Raw genomic sequence first — 17,150 nt, forward strand, 5'->3', positions numbered from 1 at the left:
TAATCTGGATAGCCGCAGCCAAGTATTTTTTTTTACATTGATGGGATCAATCTGTCTATTGTTCTCTTGAATTTCAATGCATATATAAATTATCTGTAAACAGGAAAATAGTTTTCATTGCCAGAAAAAAGGCTAATCTGGAATGGTTATCAGAGTGATGAATAAAAGCATATTATACATTTACATCAACCTCAGGCTATTCTATTTTTACCAGGACCACACGATAACAAGAAGTCTCCAATTCAAAAGGAAAAGATGATCTATACTTGTTACGCCAAGATAAATACTCCATGAAGATTTGAAGAAACGCTTTGCTGCCTGGACATGTCACCGAATATAGTAAACAGCCCAAAGCAAAGTACAAATTCACATCTGTTATCTAAGTCATCTAACTAGCTTCCTTTTAACCTATGGCATTGATTCTCAATTTCTACCCTGTGTTATTAAATTTGTTTGCTTAAATACTGAAACTATAGCATACACAGATGTTTCATTGGAAATACATTATATAAGAATACATTTATCAGCTTCAGGGGTAGTGGAACCACTGAACCACCGCGGCCGATGTCTTAAGCCAACATCTGGGAGGGGAGTCTAAGTGGCACCCTGTTTTCACCAGAGCCTGCGCAAAGCGGGTTGGACTTGCTGCGGTGTGGTACCACGGGCACGACTTTGTCCACGGTGGTGGCCAAGGGGAGGTGCAGAATCGTGAGGCAGAGACAGAGTCAGGGATAGGCAGGTGGTCACGGGATCAGAGTCGGACGTAGCAGAAGGTCAAGACAGGCGGTAGAGAAGCGGAATCAGGAACGGGAATAGAGGTCACAACAGGAAATTACAATGATCGCAAGAATAATGCAGGGAAGCTTTCTCAAGGCACGAGGCACAAAGATCCGTCAGGAGACACAGAAAGGGGCTGGCAATTTATCAGGGCAGGCGTCCGGCCAGTGGTATTTATTGGCCTGCTTTAAATCTTATTGGCCCTTTAAATCTTACCGAGCTGGCGTGCGCACTAGAAGACAGGGACGTGCATGCTGGAGTGTGGAGACCGCGGAGACTGCCGCTGGAGCCAGGGAAGGTGAATGAGGCTGCAGGCTGGCCTCGGGGGCACAGGAAGGCACACAAGTTCACCTGCGACCCGGGATATGGGTCACAGGAGCACCCCTGACGAAATTGAATGTCATTAGCTACTTCCCATTACCTTCTTAGTGACTGCCCATACTGAACTGACTAAAATGCTTTAAAGTGAACCTGTCACTACATTTTCACAAAGCTACGGACAGGTTCCCATAGAGCACCCTTCTTATAGCTAAAAATTGTTTCCATCACATTCCCATAAATCAAGTTTATCAGAGAGGGCGTGTTTTGCTCAGTCAGCCTCGCCCATTTACTCCTCCCCATGTCCCATGTCTCTTCTCAGCATGTCATGTGACCAGGGTGAAGTCATCTAAGTTCCTTTACCCAGTTACATTTGCAATGTCTACCCCATGTATATATTTGATAACATGAAATCACAACATGCCTCCATGGATTTCTACTCTAGCATGTTCAGTAGCAGTGAAAACTGTCAATCAGGAATAAGGATGAAGAGAAAAGCAATCTAAATTTACTATGCATAACTCACATCACAGTTGCATATAAATTTAAAAACTGATTTTTGTGATATTGCAAGGATCATTGGAAAGGAACCACTTAGGGATAAAAGTACCTCAGAAGTAGTCAGAATTATGTACTTCAATTTTTCCAGTATCTACAATTCAATAGAACCAGGTGGCCTGAGAGGAAAAATGAGGGCACTCTGAATGGACACCACCCTAACTAACTGGACCTATGACTACCTGAGGTACCGCCACGGTACGTCCAAATAGGAAACATCCGCACCAATACGGTCATCAGCAACAGCGGAGCACCACAAGGGACTGTACTGTCCCCCTTTCTCTTCACCTTCTACACTTCAGATATAACTCTATCTCCTGCCACCTCCTAAAATTTTCAGACGACTTTGTTATTTTCAGTTGGACAATGAGGACAACGATGAGTAGTAGAGAAATACCTTCAGCAACTTTGTTAAGTGGAGTGAAAGCAACATTCTAGTGATCAATGTCGAAAAAACAAAGGAGATGATCCTACTTGCTACTCTTTAGGTCGATGACCAACGGCTGAGAAATAGATCAGGTCAATATCCACAAGTATCTGGGGGTGTACATTGATGACAGGCTTAAATGGAGGACCAATATTGATTGGGTATTTGGCAATGACCAGGTTGCACTTGTTGAGGAAGCTGAGGTCATTCCAATGAAGGCGTGCATATTATTCTATGCAGTTGTCTGTTGGGGAGGAGGCTTAAACAGTAGAGAAATGAACTGCCTCAAAAAGGTTATCTGAAGAGCTCAAAGCACTATTGGGGAGATGCTGCGTTCACTAGAGGAAGTCCGGCAAATCATATGCCTTAGGAAATTTGACGCCATTGTTAAAAATGGCACCGACCCACAACACACTACTACAGCAACGGATCAATAGAAGTCATCGTTACCGCCAGGTGTGTTGCCATACGATAAGGTTCCAGAACTCTTTCATCCCAAAGGCAATAGAACTATTTAACCCCCACCCACCAAAAATTAAGGTAGTCATTTTTATGTTATTTATGTTATTATTTGAAACACTGTATATGCCTTGCCTGAAGTAATGGTGCACAAAACAATTTCCCCATGGGATTAATAAGGTTTTATTCTATTCTATGCAAATGCTTGCTTTTTAATCAGTTTTTTATTAAGTATTTTGGGTGGGTTAATTTGAATGGCAGTTTCTCTTTAAAATACATATTACAGGGTCTCTATTTATTCTTCCTAAAGCGTTTAAATCTCGGCATGCTCTACTTTTGCAAGTCACACGCGTGAATAACGCACCATACAAGTCTATGGAGATGCATCAAAAACGCATTGCACTTTGAGACACTTGCAAGTGCAATGCAAGTGCAATGCGTTTTTCACGCATCAATTGCCATAGAAAAGATAGAGCTCAGTCCTGAGTCCATTTCACGCGTATTTTCTGCGCGTGAAAAACGCATTGAAATTGCATTGAAAACGCGCGTGAAAAACTGAGACACTGAACAAACTCTGACTGAAAACTGATTGCACTCTGATGCAAAATGTGCGTTTTTCACTGACCAAACCCTGATCGCACCCTGATCAAACTCTGACGTGATCTGCAACACAAGTGTGGAAGGGGCCTTATTGTGAGCTTGCTGGAACGTCTGAGCCCGCGCTCAGAAACCAGAACTGAACTGACATGTTGAGTTCAGTTGCCCTTGTGGGCATGAGTTAGCCCCTTTACAGCCTGTGTATTTTGAAATTAATATAAGGCTGCAGGAGGTCCTATTTCTGCCCTATGATGCCCGGGCAGTCAGATCAACCACCTGGCCTAGACATGAGGATGATATCATTCCATTTAATGTGGCTGTGTATGAGCCGATTAAGAAAAGAGCAAGCGCACGGCCAAAGACAGCGGTTGTGAGCATGTTCTGCTTAGGCTATTTGCACATCTAGGGCAGAAAACCGGTGTAAGATTCCATCTCCCTAGATAAAAAACAGCACTTAGCATGAAAAGCAAAGAGAAAAGCAGAGCACTGTACACTTACTACAAAGAGAGAGAATGTAACTTTATTGCTATTGTTGTCAATGAAATGAAATGCAGCATTTCTATACATGAGGAAGAAAGAGAAAAGTGGGCTAATTGCCCAAAATTTACGCTTCATGGGAAGCATTTATTATAGGATTTTCCAAATTTTTTGGTGCAAAATAGTGGCAAAAAATTGCCAAGGGGTTATTTGTGATTTTTTGATGCCAACAAAAAACAATGACCTTTTTCTACTACTACATAGAACCACTGTTAATGCAACGCTATGTAATGTTGACTTATAATTTGCAATTTTCTTTTAATTTCACAAAAAAACGCATAGTCACTCTTATCCCCTTTTGATTTTTGTGCTGCTTTCTTTTTAAATTATTTTGTGATGATTAAAAAACGAGAGTTTTTTTCAAAGGGCCATCGCCACATAAATCTGACAGACAGCGGAGCTCCAAAGGCACTTAGAAAATCACAAGGAGCCTTCCGAAAGATAAATAACCCCCAATTTGCCTTATGTACAATTTTGACTAAAACCGCAACTGATTCTGTTACCAATATAATAAATATGATGCTTAAAATTAATCTTGCCCATAAAATCTTAATTGCAATCTACTGCATGGACTACATTGTATGGAAAACTATTCGCAAGTTTAATGGACTTCAGTCTTCCTATTTATCTTCTTTGCAGCTTCAAGGACAGCCGTCAAATTTGCTTTATCTCCAAATTCCTTCTCACGATGCTCAAGGAGAATTCCCTAGAAATTGAGAAAAGAAAAGGAAATGATAAGCGAAGGCTGATGCATACTTCTAATGGACAATAGATTTACAACAAACTTTGCATAAGAAACTTTGTGCTGATAACATATACTACAAAGTGCTTTTTTCTCCTTTTACTTTGGTTCCTACTATCTTCCATCTTTTTTCTAATGCCAAAAGCGCAGAAGAAATTAAAACAGAGAGGGCAGAGATGGGAGCTGCTGGGCAGTGATGAGTATACACATAATGACCAGAGACCAAAATGACCACAAAGAACTACCAGTTTTGTATGCCTTAACTAAGCTCATTAGTAATGGGGACAATGAGATAGGCTAGTTGTACCATTCATTAGCTTTTGACTGGAAATACCAAATAAAATAAACCTTAAGCAAATAGTAAATCTAGGGAATGTAAATGCAAATAGTAAATCTTGTGGAAAGAATGGGGGTGTGTAATTTTAACTATTGCATTTTCTTGTTTTTATAGGAGTTAAAATATGAGTTTAAAATATGAGGGTTTTATCATTTCTTCATGTAGGAAAAAGACACATCTACATGAAAAACAGTAAAAAGTTTCCTTATGTAAAAAAATTCCTTAAACTGAAATGGGTTATGGAAGTCAGCTAAATTCCTTGTCACTGAAGTAAATAGTTGATGCCCTGTGTGTGAAAGGAAGTAGAGACCAGCTAGTAACTGCTACAAAGTGACAAAGTAATGTACCACAAGCTTATTGAAGAAGGCCCAGCAATTATTATTCTGATATCTATTTACATGCAGATTCAATCAAGCCTTGAAGGAAAACTACCAGTTAGTTTACCAAAAAATAAACCAGACATACTCACCTGAAGTCCTCTTCATCCCGATCCTGGCATTGGTCTTCTTTAATATTGACGTGCCGGGATTGCCTGGAAAAAAAACTTGCTAATTTTAAGTCCTTTTTTTCTAGGCAGTCCCCGCATGTCAACATTAAAAAAGTCCATTAAAGAATACCAGCGGGATGAAGAGGAGCACAGGTGAATAAGTCTGGTTTATTTTTTTGGTATAATAACTGGTAGTTTTCCTTTAATGTGTTATGAATAAAGTAAGGTATTGGTATAAACCCCTGGATATGACAAACAAAATAATTATACAAGTTCAAATCCAGTAGCCTGAGACTTCTACCTTATCCCTAACTCTGGTAATCCCCATGCACGAGGCTGCAGGGGGCATGTCCAGGCACTGGAATTGTATAAAGAGAACAGGAAGGTAGACAGATCCGACCCTAGCAGCAAAAATCTAAGAGAAGGAGCAGGCTATAGCTGGTCGATGGATTGGTAGGTGGAGAAAAGAGGCTACTGGGGCGCAGAGCGTACTGGGGCGTACTCTACGCCTCAGTAGCCGCTTAAAAAAATTTACATATCTGCTTATTAATGTCTACTTAAAGATAGCCGGGACGTGAGGATTAGCCCAAAAAAGGGCTATCCTCACGTCCCATTCATCCACCTACCACCCGATCTACCCTAGGTAGAATCCTGGTGGTAGGTTCCGTTTAAAACTTAATATTGAAAAACTATTTTAATATAAATCAAATTTCATCTATACAAAAACTTATGTAAATTAAATTATGCAATTTAAAGGTCCATATCAGTTTTCAAAGTAAGCTTAAAATTAACAAACTTGCGTAAAGTGGCATTTACCTAGTTAAATACTCTGAACTCCCTTACTTTCTCTGAGGACACATAGTCTAAATACCTTTATAATTCTTGGCATTTCTTCTTAACATAGTATTACAATGTACTGAGTATTACTTACGGGTACTCCTGAGAATAGCACGGAATGCAAATATTGGTCTCCTACAGTCACCTTTAAGAACCCACAAGTAGCTCCCACTTGAGAACATTGAATCTATTATACTGAAGATCAGAAAGAACTAGCTTAGGGGTCAGAAACCTTCGCCAATCTAACTGCTGTGAAATGTTCTTGCCATGCCCCCTAAGGTATTTTAATTTTGGGCCTTGAGACAATAAGAGACTCATGAATGATGGGTTTGGTCTGTCCTTTTTGCTGCAAGCTGAAAAAAAGTACTTTGTGCATGAACAACCAGGACTCCCGGGATCCACAGGAGCCACACAGTTCTTTGAAATTCAGGGATGCTGTAGATTACACAAGAATAAATGTTCTTTAAAGTAGATTAATTCTCAAACTTCTTTGGGTTAGAAATAAGAGAGGTCATTTAAGAAGTGGAATCTACTCTGGGGTTTCCCCACTAATCTAGAAGAACAACTTAGAAAACCACATTGCAGGTTACAGGTAGGCTGTAAAATCAAGAGAGGCATGGGACGCATGATTGATCCATGTCAAACAGACAACCACCCAGGAAAGAAGTGACAGATAAAGCATCAGTGACTGTCGGACAATAAATATAGCGGGTAATGTATCAGTAAATTATGCCCCATATACATGAAAGTGCCAGTTTCCCTTTAACTAAACCTTGGAAGAAACTGCAGTAGAAGGAATGTTATAGCTTAAAAGTACTTTTCCATCAGGACAACTGCCTAAATAATAATGGTTGGTGCTGTGATCAGCTGACTGCACTGTCCACTGGCTCTAGGGAGGGAAAGTACATGCATTATACATTGTGGATTGGAACACTGTTTTTTATACATTTTGACCTTTATTAAGCATATGGACTTGATTAAGGGGGAATAGATGCGTCTTAGACTTATACAAGGACATTAATATCCGATTGGTGGAAGACTGATTAATGTGAAGCTCATTCCCTGGCTATTACACAGTGCGAAGAGAGTTACTAGTTCCATTACACTGCAGCTGCTACTAAAAGCTGCCCGAAAGTCAGACCCCCTGAGATCTGTGACCTATTCCATAGCATCCAGTTTTTGGGCGCTATTCCTGGTGGTTGGGCGAATAGCCCATTTTATCCTGCTGTCGCCATGCATCTGTTGTGCAGCAGCAGCAATGTATGGAGGTAGCTATGACTGGCACTGCCACCTCCTCCATCTCAGAGCTCCAGGGAGAGCAGGAAGCAGGACTGCAAGGGAATGAGGAAAATTAAGTAACAAAGTTTTTTTGTTTTTGAATACCCAGGAACAGGGGAGGACAGAGGGCTACAATATGAGAAGAGATGAAGGACAGGAGGCCATATTGATGCAGAGAGATGTTGGAGGACAGGAGGCCAATATATGAGGGGATAAGGAGGAGAGGAGGCCACTAGTTGAGGGGAGATGGAGGAGAACATGAGGCCACTATATGAGAGGAGATGGAGGAGTGCAGGAGACCACAAAACTAATGGGAGGATACAATTTAAGAAGGGTATTATATGTTGCTGAGTTGCATTAAACGGTAATAAATTGTTTCCCAGTGAGGTTGGCCACTGCAAGGGGGCATTATACTATGTGGGGGCCAATAAGGTTGATATTACATTATATTTGGTGGTGGGACAATGGGTGAGGTTTCTGAATAGGGGAAGGGGCTTTTTGTCCCTCTTTCCCTAACCCAAAAGTTGGGAGGTATGATATTCAAACATTATTTTCATTGGGTTTATTTTATTACACTAATGAGCTCTACTATGCCTTTTTCTTCTTGGTATATACCAGTGATGGCAAACCTTTTAGACACAGAGTGCGCAAACTACAACCAAAACCCACATATTTTTCACAAAGTGCCAAAGCCACAATTTAAGCAGGAACTTATTACTCCGTGCTCTGTCACACCTGAGGACACCATTACAGTAGAAAGAAGGAGAAGAAATTTGGATCATCATTGTAGCTTCCTTCTAGGGTCCTGGGCTGCCTGTGATTGCAAAAGGCCTTGAGTCCTGTCTGGCAAACCCTGTCTTGGGGTGATGGCATGGGTGCCCATAAAGAGGGCTCTGAGTGCCACCTCTGGCACCAGTGCCATAGGTTTGCCACCACTGGTATATACCATCAATAGTATAATGCTTGGATAGCCTTTGTAAAAAATTACATTATTCCACAGTCTTAAATAATCAAAATCATGATAATATTTATAAATACTATATATTATACCCTATACCATTGTTGGAGAAACTATGGCACTTGGGGCCCTCTCTCTGGGAACCCAGGCTGTTTTCCCAGCATGCAATTTGCCAGACAGGGCTTGACCCAGTGCTATTTTAAAGCACCACATCCTTTGTTACCAGGGACTGCAGTTGGTGTGAGAAGAAAAGGATAAGGATGGATAGTCTGCTATCTACTTTCTGGATGGACCATGTTAGAAATATAACTGCATATGACATGTGGACACTTAATAAGCTAACAGTTTACCTGGTTTCCGGAGCCAATCACAAACAAGCCACCAAGAATAAAGCCTTCCCCTTCTAAGTTTCCCTCATATCCTGCTTTCCAGGCTCGACGGAAATTCTGCCAAACTCCCAGTCGTATGAATCCCATAAGCATCATTTTCCTTCTCTGGGGTCCATAAAAGCGTTTCTGAACAATAAAATGAGCAGAGAAAGATAAGTAAATATACTACATGCTGTTTACATAAGTTTCAATTGAACATAAACTTGATCACGATTCTGTGAGATTTATTAGAAGCATCTGAGAGCAGAACTGTTCTAGTTGCCCATGGCAACCAAACAAAGCTCAAATTTCATTTTCCCACAACAGTTTATAAAACCAATAAGAGCTGAGCTCTTATTGGTTGCCATGAGCAACTAGAACAGTTCAGCTTTCTTCTTCTTCACTTCTGATAAATCTCCTCCAATGTTCCTATTTAATATGTCTTATATCAGCAGTTTCTAGGACATTTTCTAAAGGTTGATCATTAGGAAGACTTCATTGTATTCATAGTGTAGGCGTAGGCGCACGACTGAAATATTTCTATGGAATTAAAAAGACATAAGTTATGCTCCACCTCTTATGTCCTTTTTTTTGCCCTGCAATAGGTATAATTCAATGAATCTACTTTCAAAGGAATGACTCTTTAACCCCAACGCGCATCAGGATGTTATAGTACGTCCCTGCGGGTAGATACTTCCCGCACAGGGACGTTTATAAAGTCCCGCTTCTAGCACCGGCTCATGAATGGAGCCGGCACCAGAAGCAGCGGCAGTCAGCTGTCTATTACAGCTAACACTGCGCTGTAACACCCGCGATCAGCTTACCCGGGGATCCAATCCTATTCTGGGCAGCCCCGTGGTCTGCCGCATGTACGGGGCTGCCCGATGTCCTGAGCACTCAGTACCCTTCCGGGTCTGACTGTAAACTGTCTGCGCATGCGCCACAAAAAAATGTGCTGAAAATCCTCAATTAGGCTTATACACGAGTCACTACAGCACTTAAAAAAAAACAACTTATATACTCGCCCTCCGGCGTCCCCGATGCGCAGCGCTGCTCCCCTGATGTCAGCGCGGGTCCTCTTCTGTCTTCTTTCTTCGGTAACATCCTGCAGGGAGCCGCCATGTTTTTCTACTGGCCGGCGCATAGTATGACCTCAGCGACTGCCGTGTCATACTATGCACCTGCCGGCTGGGAAGAACGGGGCCGTGCCCTGCAGGATGTTACCGAAGACGGAAGACAGGCGCGGAAGACAGAAAAGAAGCCGCACGGACAGCGCTACGCATCGGGGCCGCCGGAGATTGGGGGATATTTATCATACGCTGGCGCTTGCCCCTTGATGTATCGGGCTGCCAGTTGCGCAGCGTTTATCCTACGTCAGGCAGGGCCTAGCGTAGAAAAAAACGCAGCCGGCGACTTTTCACCTATGAAAAGTCGCCGGCAGCAGCGAGTGCACAGACGCGGGACAGTAGCGCCCCGCGCCGGCCCACTCCCGTCCGGCCGCGCCCCGTGCTCGGCCGGCCGCGCCCCCTGCTCGGCTGGCCGCGCCCCCCCCCTTCACGCCCCACTGGCGTGAAGGTGGCGGATTGGGGAAAATAATCGCAAAATCTAGCAATAAGCTAGCATTTGCGATTATTTCAGGGCCTCTGCGCCACTGGCGGTGCGCAGAGGTCCTGATAAATATCCCCCATTGAGTATATATATATATTGGTATATGAGTTTCGTTTTTTTTTTTTTTAGTGCTGGGCTCGCAGTATACTACTTGGGGACAGGCTGGGCTGGCTGTATACTACTGGGGGCAGGCTGGGCTGGCTGTATACTACTGGGGGCAGGCTGGGCTGGCTATATACTACTGGGGGCTTGCTGGCTATATACTACTGGGGGCTTGCTGGCTATATACTGGAGGGGGGGGGGGTCTGTGATCAATGCATTTCCCATACTCGGCTTATACTCTAGTCTATAGGTTTTCCCAGTTTTTGGTGGTAAAATTCGGGTCGACTTATACTCAAGTATATACGGTAAGCCCTTAACCAGATTTATCAGCCAAAAAAAATAAGAAAGTTCTGCATATGAAAAGATGGTGATGCTAAAATGAACATTTTTCGCCAAATTACTTTTTATTCAGTAAAATTTTGGGGAAAAAAATTAAAGAATCTATGTAAATGAGGCATTTTCTTAATTGTGGCGACCCACAGAATACAAATAATATACTATTTTTATAGTATAACGGCCCAAACCCCCCCCCAAAAAAAATAATCTTCCAAATAGTTGATGATTTTCATTTCCCCCACTAAAAAGAGTTAATAAAATCTCACCAATTAGCTATAGATGCCGCAAAATGATGTAACATGTGGCAAAAAGATAAGCCCCTATAGGTCCGCATTAAAAAAGGAAAAAAATTTAACCTGTACAATGTGACAATGCAAATCTGCTCTAGATGGCTCCTCCTTTCCTTCTATGCCCGTCTTCTATGTACCCATACAGCACTTTACCACCACATATGGGGAGAAATTGGGTATCAAACGTTGTGTAGCCTTTTTTCATTTAATCCATTTCAGATGTTTAATTTTCCATCCAAAATGAATGTATTGTCAAAAAATATTACAATTTGTAGACTGTACCTCCGTTTTGTTTTAACCCCTAAAAAAAACCTAAAGGGTTAAACAAACTTCTTAAAAGTGCTTTTTCATACATTGAGGGGTGTAGTTTCCTTAATGGGGTAATTTACGAGTCTAGCCATTATTTAGGCCTCTCACAGTCAATTAAATGTTGAGCAGGTCCATCTAAATACTTGGTTTGCTGATTTTCCAAAAAAGGTAAAAAATGGCCCCCAATGCATTGCATAAAGACAAAAACAAACAAAAGTACAAAAACTACAGAGATCTGAAAGAAGTGGAGCAAGGAAGCTGCATGTGACATTTGATAGAGACACGAGGTGAGGGAGCAAAGCAGAGGAGTTATTACATGTTGTAGGCAATCCTGAACTTATGGGTTTTCAGGTTATGTTATATGAATGTTTGGAAGGTTGGGGGACAATCTGAAGAAATTTTGGAAGAGAGTTTTAGAGTATGAGGGATGTACGGGAGAAGACCTGGCAACAGTTGTGAGAAGAGCAGATGGTAAGAGCGTGAAGAACAAGGTCCCGTGTGTGGGAAGGGGAGAGGTTGTAAAAGGCTTTGTAAGTGATGGTAAATATTAATCCGTGTAATGGGTAACCAGTGGAGAGACTGGCAAAGAGAAGAAGCAGAGGAGAAGTGAGTAGACAGATGAATTTGCCAAGCAGAGTTAAGTATGGATTGGATGGGCATTAGAGAGAAAACTGGGACTACCTAACAAACTGAACCACACAAGCATTCCTCTTCCAACATATCACCAATACAAATATCTAGGAAAGGAAACAAAAGCGATGGTCCTCAATTAAGGGTAGCTACTGAAGGTTTCATAAATAAATTATATCAGTATCATAACAATAGAAAAAGTAGAAGAAACATAGTACCTTTTCATCAAGAAAGATGTCTCCTTTAAAATAAGGTTCAAATGCCTCAATTTCAGTTGCAATATTCTCCTTTACCACCCCATAGAGTGGAACTCCTAGCTGGTCAAGCTCAGGCTTAAGTTGAGATATCTCAGAGGCCTCCTGCAGGTTAAGACACATATTACCTGAAGCAGATTACTAGTGGTGGATGACTGTATAGTTTAGCTTTTCTAAGTAAACACTTGTTCTAACACAGTTCTCTTTCAAAACCTCTTTCAAAAGTTCACAGGAGGCAATGCCCATGCGTCCGGCCCACTGTGAACGGTGCTGGCAGTGCAAGTTAAGAATTACCTTAATTTCATTCTTACTTGAACAAATCTCTCACATGCTCTTTATGACATGACTTATTGTTCACATAATCTCAGCAATTGAAAGAAATAATGCTTAAAGGAAATCTACCATTTCATTTGATGCATTATGAACCAAACATACCTTGAGAATGCTGTATCTAGACTGATACAGGCACATATCATGTTTAATCCTGTGCTTTTGCTGAGTGGTTTTGCTGAAAAAACGATTATAAAATTATGATAATAAAGCTCCTTCGCTTCTTTGCCTGGCTCTGTGCTTTTTCTCCACATTAGTTATGCACTGCACCAGAGGATGATGTAATCACCATGTTATCCCTGAGAGGCAGAAGTAATCTATCACTGCACCATCCCCCAGCTGCTGTGAGTGATCCAGCTCAGGTTGATTAGTTCTGTCTGCACAGTTCAGGAAGCACTGTGTGTAATGTGTTCATGTAGGCATCCAGCTTTTCCAAGGTCCTGAATTTTAGAATAGTTTTTTCTGCAAAACCACTCAGCTCAGAGATTACTATTACCATTAAAATAAATTTAAAAAATAAACAAAACAATTATAAACATGTTAGGTATTACTGTATACAGAATCTATTAACCACTTAACGACCAGGCCTTTTTGCTTTTTAATTTTTCACTCCCCACCTTCAAAAATCTATAATTTTATGAGAGATGTGTGACGGCTTATTCTCTGCGTAACAAATTGCACTTCATAATGACAGTATGTAATAATCCATGCCATGTACTGGGAAGTGGGAAAAAAATTCCAAATGCAGAGAAATTGGTAAAAAACGAATTTGCACCATATTCCCGTGGGCTTGGATTTTACAGCTTTTACTGCACACCGCAAATGACATGTCTCCTTTATTCTTTAGGTCTGTATGATCATGGGTATGCCAAATTTATATAGGTTTTATGTTTTCATACATTCATAAAAATTAAAACCTCCTGTACAAAAAAAAACTCTTTTGCCATCTACGTGCAAATCACACATTGTAATAGAAGGGTTAAAACCAGACAGCCTTGGGTCATTGTATAACCCAAGGCTGTCATGGTAGCAGATCGCCGCTCCCCAATGACGTCACGGGGGCGGCGATCAAAGATGGCAATGCCCATGCGCCCGGCCCACTGTGAACGGTGCTGGAAGTGCAATATGCAGCAAACACTCACTGGCTAGCCCGTGAGCCCTCTCCGAACACCTGCAGCCAACGTGTAACGTACTACTACATCACACGTGGTTAAAACCTATATACATTTTTTCTATCTCTGTGATCATACCAATCCAAAAAACAAAGGGATGGTGTCATTTGGAGTGCACATTTAAAGCTGTAAAAACATTGCAAATTTTAATGCATTTTGAATTGTTTTCTTGGTCTAAAGTACACAGCAAGAAATATTAAAGGGGTTTGCCATGAAAGAAAGTTCTCAAATTTTAACCCCTACTATAAAGATACTTTTTAACCCCCTTACTTTACAATTTTACTCTGCTTAATTGCTGTTTTAGCTCCTAAAATTCCAGAGTGTGGACTCTCTAAGCACACTTCATGAATCCTCTGTGCTATGAGATGCTGTGTGCTCACAAAGTTCTTAGATTATTAGGGTACTGGGTTTACCTAAACTTTTATTTAGCTTCTAAGCATTCTAATAGCATCTGACACATAGAAAGAGATGTTACAGATCAGAGATGAGATCTAGGAGATGGATATAAAACACAATGACATTCTCAGATCTGCTAACTCACCTAGAACACAGCAATGCTATATGCCTCCCTCCCAGATAAAGACCTTATCTGTCTGTAGCTTGTAGAGTAAGTCTCTGTCTATTGCCAGCAGGAAATGTCTGAACTGGTCTTGTAATTCTGGGGGGAGAGGCAGGAGGCAGAGTGCACTGGAGTGTGTAGACAAGAGAAGCTATTAATGAGAAGAATCTGACCATAGTCAGAAGATTTACGGTCAGATCCAGGGGCACCCAAAATTATAAGCACCAGGACTTATAGAGATAGGTTGGAATTATATCTGTGAAATGCTGTATTTTTGTTAGAGAATGTATATTTTGTTAGATAACAGTGAATTTGAGAATGTGTTAGTGTTATCCTGAAAATACTTAAGAATCTTGTCTTCATGGGAATGCCCCTTTAAATACTGTCAATAGGATGTAAAGTTTGTTGCGCAAGAAAACATGCCCACTGCACACGAACAATAGAAATGTTATGGATTTTAGTAGATGCAAAATACACAAAAAAAGATGGAAAATGGATACACAAAACAAAAGATGGAAAATGGATAAACAAAAACAAAAAGGAAGCCGTTATGGGGTCAATATATTTTCTCCATTATAAGTAATTCTCTTCTTAATCTGGTTACCTCTCTGCATAGAAAACAACCTGGTCTCCGCACAGCCATAATCACTGCTCCAGTCTTCTTCCAGAGATCTTTTGCTTTGAAAGTCTTTGATTCTGTGGGAGAAAGGCAACTTAATGTTTTTCCATAATACAATATCCATTTTCACCTAGTGACAGGTCTCACGCATGCATGGTCCAAGTCTCAGTTTAGAAGCTGGCTTAGACTAAATGAAGAGAAGTTCCTGAACAAATTAGAAAAGGCCCAACTGTTAGTGTTTTTTTAGTTCAAATCATGTCTACCAAAGTGGTAGATTTCCTTTAGTATTAATTCCCAATTTACTTTTAGAATTAACATTACAAGTTCCACTCATTTTTAGAATAATATAAAAGTATATCTGGCTCCCTCACTGGATCAAGTCATGTGGGATTCCTCCAAGATCTTGTGTCATCTTGTGCCTCACAGCTCCCCGTCCTTCCTTCTCCCTTCCCCCCACCTCATGTATATGTGAGCTGACCCCTTTTTACAAGCAATTCTGATGCTCAGATATGCATGAGGGAAGAGGTTTAGGGAGAACTGGGAGGAGATAATGGTGATGACACAGGACTGGGAGGATTAAAGCAGATTAAGTAGAATTAAAAAGACTAAGCTGTCATTAGATTGTAGTAGTAGTAGAGTCTTATAGTGGTTATAGTGGATATCCTACTCTGGGAATAGGTGATCAACATCAGATTGATAAGAGTCTAAAAACCAGCACCTGTACAGCTCAGCTGTTTAAGAAATACAATAGAACAGGGAGAACCATTCTGCATCCTAAATCTTATTCACAGTAATGGGAGCTAATCTGCAGTAAGCTGCTCTGATCACTTCTCTAAGGACAGACCTGTCAGGTTTCTGTTCCAATGTGCAAAAAACTAAAAAAAAATCGGGGCTCAAGTATTGGGCGCTGGACGGCCTAAATTGGTGGAGTGTCTACACCAGCAGATGGATTTGACTGATTCAACCCACACCAAAGATTTTAGGCAGTGGACGTTTTTATTCAGTATAAACTACAAGTACAATTAAAAAATGACTATCCAAATAACAACAATAGAAGTTTGGAGTCTATAATATAAATGACTTAGTCCAGAAAAGTGACGCGTTTCGGGAAAAAAATCCCTTCTTCTGACTGAAAATGGACATATGGCGCCACTCCCAGGTAGTGACATATATATAGCACAAACCTAATTAGTTGGATGAGGAGTGGTTAAAATGTACCCAATGGGATTGGGAGAAGTTAATTAGCAGATTGAAACATATGTGGAGGAAAAGCCATATTAAATAGATGCAGTGAGAGAATGGTACTTACAATTGTAGAGTCCGCATAACGACCGATGTGTCGGCGGACGCCGGTGGCTGTGCAGTGAGGGAATCTCAGCGCGCGCGCCCGAAATGAAATGACGTAAGCGTGACTGCGAGTCAGGCGGCAAAGGTAGAGGTGCACATGCGCACATCCGTGGGCTGGTGAGAAAAGCTAGTGGGAGAAGCGAAGCAGAGACCGAGCGGAGTGCGCATGCGTGGGAAATGTTGGGGCTTCATTCAGCATCCATCACATATATATTTGTATAAATTTTTTGTGTATATCTATATATATATTTATATATATATATATCTTGGCATCATTATTTTCCTAGGCTTAACACCGCATCACAGCCGTATAGTACTATGCCCCAACATTTCCCACGCATGCGTACTCCACTCGGTCTCCGCTTCGCTTCTCCCACTTGCTTCTCTCACCAGCCTGCGGATGTGCGCATGTGCACCTCTACCTTTGCCGCCTGACTCGCAGTCACGCTTACGTCACTTCATTTCGGGCGCGCGCGCTGAGATTCCCTCACTGCACAGCCGCCGGCGTCCGCCGACACATCGGTCGTTATGCGGACTCTACAATTGTAATTGTAAGAACAGGAGATCTGTGGGGCTACTGCAATCTGATATTGACAACATAAGGGGGCTTATTTACTAAGGGTCGCATTACTGTCGGACTGTTCATGGAATTTGGGATTTGTGGCGCTGGGACGAATATTTAGAAGGGTATTGTGACACATGCACTCAGATTTTGGTGCAGTGGTGCTAGCTTTTATGCAACAGAAATCGGGGGGAGGGCCGTGGGACAATCCGACTGATTCGGAGTAAGCACGGAATTTAAGATTAAAATTGTGTCGCAACCAATGCACTTACATACACCGGGAATAAGATGGTGAACTCTGGCGGCTTTCAGCGGGGAAGCGACACATGTATAATGTAAACTGCTGAATATC

At 41.5% G+C, this 17,150-nt stretch overlaps 1 protein-coding gene across 1 annotated transcript in view; it reads right to left on the reverse strand.

The window, feature by feature from the left end:
* Positions 1-3,634: 3,634 nt before the first annotated feature.
* The window catches only part of PRXL2A (peroxiredoxin like 2A), a 53,646-nt gene continuing 40,130 nt past the window's right edge, over positions 3,635-17,150 (reverse strand). The window contains exons 3-6 of the mRNA XM_072130448.1: positions 14,875-14,966; positions 12,174-12,314; positions 8,663-8,827; positions 3,635-4,379 (exon numbers count right to left, since the gene is read on the reverse strand). Of these exons, the coding sequence (XP_071986549.1) occupies positions 4,275-4,379; positions 8,663-8,827; positions 12,174-12,314; positions 14,875-14,966 (503 nt within the window). The 3' untranslated portion in view covers positions 3,635-4,274. The remainder of the gene's footprint in view (positions 4,380-8,662; positions 8,828-12,173; positions 12,315-14,874; positions 14,967-17,150) is intronic.

This window comes from Engystomops pustulosus, chromosome 11 (genome assembly GCF_040894005.1).
Source record: "Engystomops pustulosus chromosome 11, aEngPut4.maternal, whole genome shotgun sequence".
NCBI classification, from domain to species: domain Eukaryota; kingdom Metazoa; phylum Chordata; class Amphibia; order Anura; family Leptodactylidae; genus Engystomops; species Engystomops pustulosus.